The sequence below is a fragment of the Oncorhynchus clarkii genome, chromosome 5 (assembly GCF_045791955.1).
Source record: "Oncorhynchus clarkii lewisi isolate Uvic-CL-2024 chromosome 5, UVic_Ocla_1.0, whole genome shotgun sequence".
Taxonomy (NCBI): domain Eukaryota; kingdom Metazoa; phylum Chordata; class Actinopteri; order Salmoniformes; family Salmonidae; genus Oncorhynchus; species Oncorhynchus clarkii.
Window position 1 is genome coordinate 81,816,652 of NC_092151.1, and position 10,674 is coordinate 81,827,325.

The 10,674-nt window shown below is 40.0% G+C and overlaps 2 protein-coding genes across 2 annotated transcripts; one reads left to right on the top strand and one right to left on the bottom strand.

Annotated features, from left to right (window-relative positions):
• On the top strand, window positions 1–5,682 carry LOC139409443 (carnitine palmitoyltransferase 2). The gene is made up of 8 exons (XM_071154605.1): window positions 1–431; window positions 764–844; window positions 931–1,037; window positions 2,034–2,295; window positions 2,520–2,856; window positions 3,000–3,410; window positions 3,574–3,868; window positions 4,016–5,682. Exons 1-8 carry the CDS (start codon window positions 256–258, stop codon window positions 4,342–4,344), a joined length of 1,998 nt encoding a protein of 665 aa, XP_071010706.1. The 5' UTR covers window positions 1–255; the 3' UTR covers window positions 4,345–5,682.
• A 146-nt stretch (window positions 5,683–5,828) lies between these two features.
• LOC139409444 (mago homolog, exon junction complex subunit) lies at window positions 5,829–9,825 on the bottom strand. The gene is made up of 5 exons (XM_071154606.1): window positions 9,611–9,825; window positions 9,051–9,109; window positions 8,803–8,913; window positions 6,191–6,273; window positions 5,829–6,059 (listed from the first exon to the last, which is right to left on the bottom strand). The coding sequence occupies exons 1-5, from the start codon at window positions 9,699–9,701 to the stop codon at window positions 5,960–5,962; spliced, it is 444 nt and encodes a 147-aa protein (XP_071010707.1). The 5' UTR covers window positions 9,702–9,825; the 3' UTR covers window positions 5,829–5,959.
• Between the last annotated feature and the right edge of the window lie 849 nt (window positions 9,826–10,674).

The window sequence follows — 10,674 nt, forward strand, 5'->3', positions numbered from 1 at the left end:
AAACACTTCCTCCTTCCGCTGTTACAAATTCTTGTCAATGTATTTCTGTCTGTCTCTATTGTCATCCTACTAGGCAGTAAGAGGGGAAGCTTTAGAAGAAGGACGTATCTACTGGGCAGTCGGGAGAGCTAACTAACTCATTCATTGATTGATTACGCTTGTAATCAAGGAAATTATATAGCACTTAGCACTGCAAGTTCTCCCTATCCGAGCCTTCCCTTTCTGTGAGAATAGGAAATTATTTTACTAGTAGACATGGCGAATTTGCTCACCATGCAGTTTTGTGCCACACTCAGAAAACCTGGGAATCTGAAGCCTCTGAGAAGCACTTCTACAGCACTGACAAACAAACGAAGCTACAGCAGCGAAGATAGAGAGTACCTGCATAGAAGCATCGTGCCTACAATGCACTACCAGAAGAGTTTACCCAGGTATGTAAACAAATGTGAATTTCATTTATAGCATGTTTTGGTTATTTAGTTACTTCATAACTCCTCCTAATGCATTGTCAATCGTTGTTAGTATCACACCTTAGACAATAATATATTTTCCCTGAAATATATAAAGTTTGCTAAAAAAAAAACAATTCTAATTCTGTAAGTAGGTGACTGTTCATGGCACGAAAGGGAATGTAGGTGAAAGTGCACATAGATCTGAATGAGATACAGGATAGCCACTGGAGGGAGCTGTTTGTAAATATGTACCATGCACTGCAGTAGTTACGCATTTATTTCAGATACAATAACAATGCAAAATTCTACAGGCTACCAGTTCCAAAACTGGAGGATACAATCAAAAGGTATCTGGCTGCTCAGCGGCCTCTTCTAGATGACGACCAGTTCAGGTAAGCACCTTCCAGTTGCTCACACTTAACACTTGAGGTGGTGCCTTGTAAATGATTTGTCACCCACACATTCAATATGTTTTCAGCACCACAGAGAAACTGGCCCGTGACTTTGAGAATGGAGTGGGGAAACAAATGCATGAGGAGCTGGTAGCGCAAGACAAGCAGAACAAGCACACCAGTTACATATCGGGTATGATTTTCCCATTTTAACAAAAACCTCACAATATTAACCTATGTAACTTTGAAATAACCATTGTTCGTACATAGAACCCTGTATTTTCTAATCAAATTGTATTTGTCACATGCTGCAAATACCAGTTGTGTAAACTACTTAACTAAAAATACTTTCAAGTACTACTTAAGTCGTTTTTGGAGGGTATCTGCTATTTATATTTTTGATAACTTTTACTTCACACCATTCCTAAAGAAAATAATGTACTTTTTACTCCATGCATTTTCCCTGACACCCTAAAGTACTCTACGGGAAAATTAACGCCCTTATCAAGAGAACATCCCTGGTCTACCCTAATGCCTCTGATCTGGCAGACTCACTAAACATAAATGCTTTATTTGTAAATTGTGTGTTTGTGTGCCCCTGGATATCAATTTTTTTTTTAATAATTAAACTGTGCCGTCTGGTTTGCTTAATATAAGTCATTTTAAATTATTTATACTTTTACTTTTGATACATAAGTATACTTTTGCAATTACATTTACATTCAAGTAGTATTTTACTGGGTGACTTTTACTTGAGTCATTTTCTATTAAGGTATCTTTACTTTTACTCAAGTATGACAATTGGGTACTTTTTTTCACCGCTGCTGAACACAACAAGTGTACACCTTACCGTGAATTGCTTACTTACAAGCCCTTAACCAACAATGCAGTTAAGAAAAATATTTACTAAATAAAGTTGGGGGGGAAAAATTACGCTAAATAACAATAACAAGGCTATATTAACAGAGGGTACCGAGTCAATGTGCGGGGGTACAGGTTAGTCGAGGTAATATGATCATGTAGGTAGGGGTAAAGTGACTTATGGCTTGGAGGTAGATGATGTTAAGGAGCCTTTTGGACCTAGACTTGGTGCTCCAGTACCACTTGCTGTGCAGTATGACTAGGTTGGCTGGAGTCTTTGGCAATTTTTAGGGCCTTCCTATTTTAACTAGTCATCGCATCCTCCTAGCCCCATGGTTCGACATGTACCTGTCAGCGCGGGACTCCGTAGTGCTGAACTTCAACCCCTTTATGTCCTTCAACCCGGACCCCAAGACTGAGTACAACAACCAGCTAGTGCGAGCAACCAACATGGTGGCTTCCGCTGTGCGCTTCATGAAGACTCTCCGCGCTGGACTCCTGGAACCCGAGGTGTTCCACCTGAACCCAGCTAAGAGCGACACGGACAGCTTTAAGAAACTCATCCGCTGGGTCCCCTCTTCCCTGTCCTGGTAATGAAATGTACAGATGCAATTAAAACATTGTTCACATTGAATCATCAACAGCAAGATGCACCATCATGCTTTAGCTTGAACTATTATCCAGCATCAGTTCCAAGATGGGCTTTACAATACGTTTAAAAGGAGACCAAGAAAATACAGTACATAACTAATCCAAACATACATTACAAAATGGTTCACAAATGGTTACATTCTTGATGTTATTTGATTTACAGGTATGGAGCCTTCATGGTGAATGCCTACCCTCTGGACATGTCTCAGTACTTCCGCCTCTTCAATGCGACCCGCATCCCCAAGCAAGGGAAAGATGAGCTCTTCACCGACCCAAAAGGACGCCACCTACTAGTTATGAGGGGAGGCAACATGTACGTGTTTGACGTGATGGACCGCGATGGGAACCTGGTTGAGCCAGCGGAGATCCAGGCCCACCTGAAGCACATCCTGTCGGACCCGACCCCGGCTGCGGCCCACCCCCTGGGGCTGCTGACCAGCGAGAACAGGGACACATGGGCCCGGCTGAGGGAGAAGCTCCTGGCCACTGGGAACGGAGAGGTGAATATTTTGATATCCTTCAAACGCTTGTCTTTTACCATTAAGGACCACTTTGGAAATATATTTTTTTCAAATTGTCTTCTGGGATCTAATGCTTGCTGTTAATGTAATATTTTTTCAAAAAATATATATATTAAATTCAGGTGCTTGGTCTGGTGGACAGTGCCCTCTTCTGTCTGTGCCTGGACGACGAGAACATGAACGACCACATCCACATCTCCCACAACATGCTGCACGGGGACGGCACCAACCGCTGGTATGACAAGTCCTTCAGTATCATCATGGCTAAATGCGGAAATGCCGCCATCAACTTTGAGCACTCGTGGGGCGACGGCGTGGCTGTTCTCCGCTTCCAGAATGAGGTGTTCAAGGATTCTACGGAGAACCCACTGGTGAACCCTGGCTCTCAGCCTGCAGCTGTGGACTCAGCCTCAGCCGTGAGGAGACTCCAGTTCAACCTAGACGCAGAGCTGGAGAACGGGGTCATCAAGGCCAAAGAGAACTTCCACACAGCTGTATCGAAGCTCACCATAGACGCCATGCAGTTCATGAAGGTGAATGGATGGTTTGCACTGAACCTGAACATTGTTGCAACCATTTTGCACTTTGATGTTTATTGTTGCTGTCACCCCCTGTCCTTTGTATGTTTTGGATATATTGCTGCTGCTGACAAATCAATTTTCCCTTGGATTAAAAGTTATCATCCATCTTTCTAAGGGCGGGAAGGAGCAGTTGAAGAAGAAGAAGCTGAGTCCGGATGCCATTGCTCAGCTAGCGTTCCAGATGGGATTCCTGAGGCAGTATGGGCAGACAGTGGCCACATACGAGTCCTGCAGCACCGCAGCATTCAGACATGGTCGTACAGAGACCATCCGGCCTGCTACAATACACACACAGCGCTGTGCTCAGGCCTTCGTGCAACAGCCAGGAAAACACAGTGTTGAGCAACTGATAGGCATGCTCAGCGAATGCTCCAAATATCACGGGCAGCTCACCAAAGAGGCAGCTATGGGTCAGTCCACTTTATTTCTAGATTATATGATATTTGATCATTGAGTTGAATAGACTGTAGTTGAGTGAAATGTTTTTATGGTCTCAAATTTGATCAGTCATTTCAAATATTACATTCTTGTGTTTTTCTGAATGTTTCCCCCACAAGCCCAAGGCTTTGACCGGCATCTGTTTGCCATGAAGTACTTGGCCAACTCAAAGGGCCAAGCCCTACACAGCCTGTACCAGGACCCAGCCTACGCCGCCATCAACCACAACATCCTCTCCACCAGCACCCTCACCAGCCCTGCTGTTAACCTGGGAGGCTTTGCCCCTGTGGTGCCCGATGGATTTGGGGTGGGCTACGGTGTCCATGATGAGTGGATCGGCTGCAATGTGTCTAGTTACCCAGAGCGTGATGTTCATGAGTTCCTGCAGTGTGTTCATAAGTCTCTGGAGGACATTTTCTCTGTTCTGGAAGGAAAGCCTCTCAGCTAAAGAAAAGTTTTACAGCAAATCCTAACTTCCACTTCAGCTGAATTTTCACCGCCAGGCATTGACATCAAGTGAAAATTCTAAATTTGTTGTAGTTCGGATGATTTCGACTGCAGTTGTATAGTACAGTGAGATGAATGTTGGATTTAAAAGGCACATTTCCTGAAGTGTAGTGTGGGTTGGAAGTACTGGTATAGGTTAATAAAGAGGGAATATCAAACAAGCTCTGCATGGTTCAGTAGAGGTCATATTCCTATACTGTCAAATAGCTAACTGACTACACAGATTCATAATGCACAAGGAAATATCAAATACACTTGTGTCATGAAGGCAAAAACAATGAAAGCTTCAGGTGTTTGTTTGATCCAATGTTCCTTTTCTAACTAGCATTGCAATCTCTTGGGAAGGGTTGCATTGCAACCCTTCCCAAGAGCACTAAACCACCTTTACTGATAAAGGCCAGTGCTTTTGAATGAATGTCCTCATGTAAAGGCCAGTTTGATAGGGAAATTAAATCCAGTAATATTGATATTCAGAGTAGCACTTCATTTTTCGTTGCTGTAGCAAGCCTTGTCAAAGGATTGTATGACAATTTACAGATATCCATGTTGCTTTGTGATGTAAAATGTTTTAAAGCAATACCTAAGATCTTTGCTATTAAAGGTCCAACGCAGCTGTTATCTCCAATATCAAATCCTTTCTAGGTAACAAGTACCTGTGATCGTTTTAATAAAGAAATGGTCAAAAATAACAGCAAAAGCAAGAATTTTACTAGGACTGTCTTCGAGGGGTGGGGATAATGGAAAATGTGTGGTCCTTGAATCAAATTACCGCATTGGGGATGTTACCATGAAAGGTCCAAACTCCATCCCACCAACAGGCTGAAATCCAGTCTTTTCAAACAGCGCTTGCATTATTTTCACAGTATTATTCCAACTTCGATGTGAAAATATAAAACGCAGGAAAATCCTTTCATTTTGTGCCTTATGGAATGTTCACTGGCTGTTTCTCACATACAGCTTTACTGAAGTAGTGTAAAGAACTCAAACTAAATGTGACCTGGAATGACAAATTAATATATTTTGCTCGACTGTATTTAACGGCAGGGTAACCTAGTGGTTAGAGCGTTGACTAGTAACCGGAAGGTTGCAAGTTCAACTCCCTGAGCTGACAAGGTACAAATCTCTCATTCTGCCCCTGAACAGGCTGTTCTTAGGCTGTTATTGAAAATAAGAATTTGTTCTTAACTGGCTTGACTAGTTAAATAAAATTTAGAAAATAAACACTTTGTTGATCTGTGTACTGAGTTGGGTGCTGGAAAAAAATAGACTGACCTCTGTACGGAGAGACTCCTATTTCTTTGTCTCAAAACCGACAGGACTGAGTGGTCCTCCATTCTTTTTCATACTATCAAAATGGACTAAACCACAGCTATGGCTTCCAGTAAGTAACACTTAAATGTATAGAAAAGCAAGGCTATTAAAACATTTGGAATTTTTCCAATCATTTATTTAAAATAAAAAAGACTGATCGATCAAAAGCAAATGTACAAATGTAATCATACATGAATCAAAAAATGAAATTAAAACATTTCCCAAAAGAAAAAAAACATCCCCTCTTAGATGGGCTTGATCTTGAAGTGTAGTCCAATGAGACTGAAGACGAGACATTTCAAATCCTGAACCAGGTAGTAGAACACGCGGAGGCCTTCTGGGTCCCTGGAAAACACAATGGCATTTACTTTAGAAGCTGGCACCTAATTCCACATCAACCCCACTAAGCACTTGTGGAGATCTGAGTTCCATTGCGAACTTTGAGGGATATATAATTTGAGTATTATTGTACTTACTTTGACTGGTTGACATCAATCAAGGAACCGATCTTGGAAGTTGTGAAGGAAATGTGCTCGTCGCCAATGACGATCTCCAGCTCCTAAAAGAGTTAAGAAGTTAAGACACTCCTCAGACACTATTAGTAATTCAAGCCATAAAAATAAAATAAACATTGTTTACTAAATCATCATAACTTTATGGGGTTGTGCCTGGAGTCCCGTCTTGTGCTGAAAGGGTCAGACTTGAACACTGGTTCAAATCCTTTCATTGGACGTATGTCTGATATGGAGAGCAGAGCTCACAACCCCTAGAAAACTACCATCACTAAGTAAAACAACGACAAACTTTCATGGCTAACCCTTCCCAAGAGCACAATAAGTAATAAGTTGCCTCAGTCAACCTCCATGCGTTCTAAGTTTCCGTATTTAGAAGTGGTGGGCACCAATATTTATAATTGGATAGGATATCATTTGATATTGATATGAGCAAGACATATCTTGATATCAGTTTATTTTTTCTGTTAACCTTAGTCCTGACAATTAACTTAATTAGTTTATTTTCATTTTTTAAATAACTAATTGACCGACGTCGGTTCAATTATTTGAATTCCACTTAGTTCTGTTTTTTTTTCTTCTGTCGCTCAACACAGAAGCTCTTTAGAGAGATCTCTCTCCGGGACGTTGTCCAACTCATCACAGAAAAGTGCAAAAACATAACTACAATGACCAGAATCCATTGCACCTACAGCTTGCCTGTGCTTATTGGTTCCTTCCATCAGACAAACACAGAGGAAGAGCAGTTGCTACGGTCTCTACATTTAATTGATTGCTAGTTATTATTTAGCAATGTTAAAAGTATGCCTTATCTACGTTGAAGAACTACTGAAATAGTGATTGTCAGGCAGCTAGGCTAACCTGAAAGATGACTCTTTGGGGAGAACAGAGAGACAGCTGGCTGCTAATGCATGAGTAAAGATGAGAAGACTTGGGATGAATAAAGTAATATACAATTGAAATGTTATTAAAATAAAGTAAATAAAGGATGGTTTATTAATAAGTGATACGCAGTAATAGGCAGTCACCAGTGTTGTCACAAATCAGGATTTTGACTTCGATACCACAAAGAAAAAGGCATAGTATCCGGTCACAATGGCACTTGATCCTGACAAATTCAGCTACTGCTCCGTTCAATAGTTGGGCATCTTTTAAGTTCAAATTCATTACATTTGATAGTCATGTATGCATTAATTAAACAACCAATTTGACTTTGGTAAAAACAAACTACAAAACATTATGGTAATAATTTATTTGAATGATAAATCTACTGAAACTGGGTAAATCAAGATGTAGTCTAGGTCTAGTCACAATACAGGTGAATGCATATTATTCAAGAGTGTGTGCATGTTATTGAAATTGTTTTAGCTGATTTCATGGGGCTACAGATGACAAACAATCCCTTCCATTCAATAATTATTTTTTTATTGGCAACTGCTAGGAGAACATTTTATATTAATGGATCAACATTTGTATAGAAGCAATCCCTTATAAAACTGTTCACTGCCTCTAAGAATCTAATGACATTCACAAAGCAGAACGTAGCTGTGGAACCTGACTTTGTGGCTATGCAATCTAGAAACCAGACAGGAGGCAAGGGAGACGAAGAACGGAATACATTTTTGGTGGCGAGGGAGACAAAGTTAATTAATAATGTTGTTGGTCACAAACAGTTTTGAAATCAGCATATATTGAGTTACGGTTTGCTTATTATGACACAATGCACTAAGGTAGTGAATTATGCTGTAAGCTAGCTGGAAAGTTAACCTACAATTAAAGCTGGAAACTTCTGTGGGGCATGAGCTCTAGCAATGAATGAGTGACACTTTGCTGTTCGCGCTATCAAGGGGCTGCGCTGATACAGACTTGATCCTCTCATTCACGTGACACACATTTGACAGAAGTACCTAACATAACAAAAATTGTAGTAACAAACTTTTTTTTTTTATCATCAAACAAGTACACAAGTTTCAGTAATCAGTATACCGTGCAGCACTAGCAGTCACCACCATCATTGGGGTTTAATTAAATAATAAAGTCATCATCATACTAAAAACAAATGTAATATATACAAACAAAATATTGTATTTATGGGATGTGAAAAATGGTTACAGCCTAATAAGTGAGTGGACTGTCCACCATCTGTTTTATTATGTGTTACCGTATTGAACCCAAAATGCATTTATTGTTAAAACATATAAAAACTTTAATTGAAAACCGCAATTAGTTAATTTTTTTATGAACCAGACCTCAAAAAGCAATAGTCGAGCAGCACTAGTTAACCTACAATATTCTGGAGGAGACAAAATGAAAAAGCATACATGGCTGTTCCTGCATGCACAAAGCTCGAGTTAGCCTACTTAAATGCCTCCTGATGGACCATCAACTGGATGAGCTTCCCATTGTATTCGAACTGGTTAGGTAGCGTGATGCTACCAGAACATTCACACCTTGCCCAATGGGCAGGCTGCTCAATCGGCACCACTAGTCAGCTACAAACCAATATGATATCAAATAGATTTTCCATATCGGTGTCCATCACTAGTATTTAGGTAGGTATGAGTGAGTGAACCGACCTGTCTGCCCACTCTGTCTGGGGGCGGCCACAATGCATCATCTTCCTTGGTGATCTCACTGTCATCTATGATCCTCTTCAGTTCCTCCATCACACTCTTGTGTACATAGGCCTGTATTGGAGAACAATCACAATAAGGTTTCTATGGCATATTCAATTGCTGCAGCAGCATCTCACACATAAATTGGATTGATGGGCAGTACACAGATTGATTGAACAAAGTAGTTCTTTGTAAATTTGATAAGTTACCTCTTTTCTGATCATGACGTCATTCTTGTAGTTGCTGTTGTTCGCGTACCTCAGTTTACCTGAAAATACAATGAATGTATTGATTGTGTTATCTTCACGTTCGTTATGAATGTTGTTACATTGTTGACACACTGCACTGTTACACAGCAGTCTTTTCTAGTAGCTAGTTCACATTTAACCGTTTTTAAACCTGCTGTGAAACCTAGGCTATTTGTCAAAATCTGTTGGCTAACTAGCTAAAGAAATAGCTCCATAGCCAAGTTAGCTAGTTGTATAGCTAGCTAGCGCCTAACTAAGTTAGTGCGGTAATTAGCTAACGTTAAGTTAGTTAGCTGGCCAGAATATATGAATGAGGTTATGGTAAAGAAATAAGCACTGACTAAGACGTAACGACGCAATTATAGTATTTCTGACGCCATGACTTCAGAACAGAAAACAAGACTAGCTATAAAAGCTAATTCCGCTAAAAGCAATGCTACTTACTGCTAGCAAGTTGTCGTTTGCGTACTTTGCTAGCTAGCTAATGCTAATTGGCAGGCTAAAATTTCCGCCTAACTTACCGTCCGGTCTAAACTCAAATTCCAAGAACTCGTGTCCAAACTTGCCCTTGTGCCCGACATAATATCTCAAATAAAAGTCCGTTGTTGACATTATAAACCGCAAATGCAGTGTTTACAGAGTCTGTGAGAATCGGAATCAACGAAAGCACACCTCCAACTAAATGTTCTTTCGCAAAACACAACACGCATGCGTGCTGTGGCGATTTTTTTGTTACGGCATATGAATGGTCGCATTGCATTGATGTCAGAACAAACCGGCTGTTCTTTAGCGTGTATTTTAACCGGCAGATGTCAATAAAACACCATATTATTTAATGATTGGGTCCCAATCATTAAATAATATGTTCATATTACTGGCAATCCATTTATATGGTTTTCTCCATCTGTGAATCTTGTAAAGGAAACATTCACACAGCATACATAATATAAAAACTTTATTTCCTTGTTTGATTGCAGATTGTTTGCATTATATTTACATTATAATACAATTATGAAGGCTCTTGTAGTCATATCCTGATGTGTGACAACCAGAAAATGAATCCCTACATGAAAGAATAATATTACTATTTTATAATTCCAACTTTGAGGCAAAGCAGTTATGTCATGGTTATCACAATTTGATGGGTAACTTGGTTTTCTGTTTTACTTGTGGTCTGGTAACAGTTTTGGTTAATCATACTATTTATTTCTCTCTTATTACAGGTCTCTTGTGTGCTAAAGTCATGTACAACAATGCCCAAGCTGTGCCAAAGGACTCATACTTCACACATACTGTATAGAACATTACTACTTTCAAAGTGAGTGTTCACACTGAGGCCGTTGACATTACTTACTCATGGGTCCACTGTTACAACCTGATCATGGAACAAATGTAGTTCAGTAGCTAGCTAGCTCTTGCAAGTAAGTAACTCATATCATGTCATTGAGTTGAATTGCCAGACAAAATGTGTTTTATGTACAGCAGATTTCATCACCAACATTGAAGCTAAATTTATACAATTATACACAAAGCAACATTTTAATGACTGAAATACAGATAATCCACATCAACAGCCTTTGGACCA

Excerpts from the sequence above, each read along its gene's own strand:
- LOC139409443 (XM_071154605.1), top strand. The coding sequence starts at position 256 with ATGGCGAATTTGCTCACCATGCAGTTTTGTGCCACACTCAGAAAACCT. Across the intron at positions 1,038-2,033 it reads GCACACCAGTTACATATCGG|CCCCATGGTTCGACATGTAC; the intron begins GTATGATTTTCC and ends GCATCCTCCTAG. Across the intron at positions 3,869-4,015 it reads CACCAAAGAGGCAGCTATGG|CCCAAGGCTTTGACCGGCAT; the intron begins GTCAGTCCACTT and ends TTCCCCCACAAG.
- LOC139409444 (XM_071154606.1), bottom strand. The coding sequence starts at position 9,701 with ATGTCAACAACGGACTTTTATTTGAGATATTATGTCGGGCACAAGGGC. Across the intron at positions 8,914-9,050 it reads ACGTCATGATCAGAAAAGAG|GCCTATGTACACAAGAGTGT; the intron begins GTAACTTATCAA and ends TCTCCAATACAG. Across the intron at positions 6,274-8,802 it reads CAGACAGAGTGGGCAGACAG|GAGCTGGAGATCGTCATTGG; the intron begins GTCGGTTCACTC and ends TAACTCTTTTAG.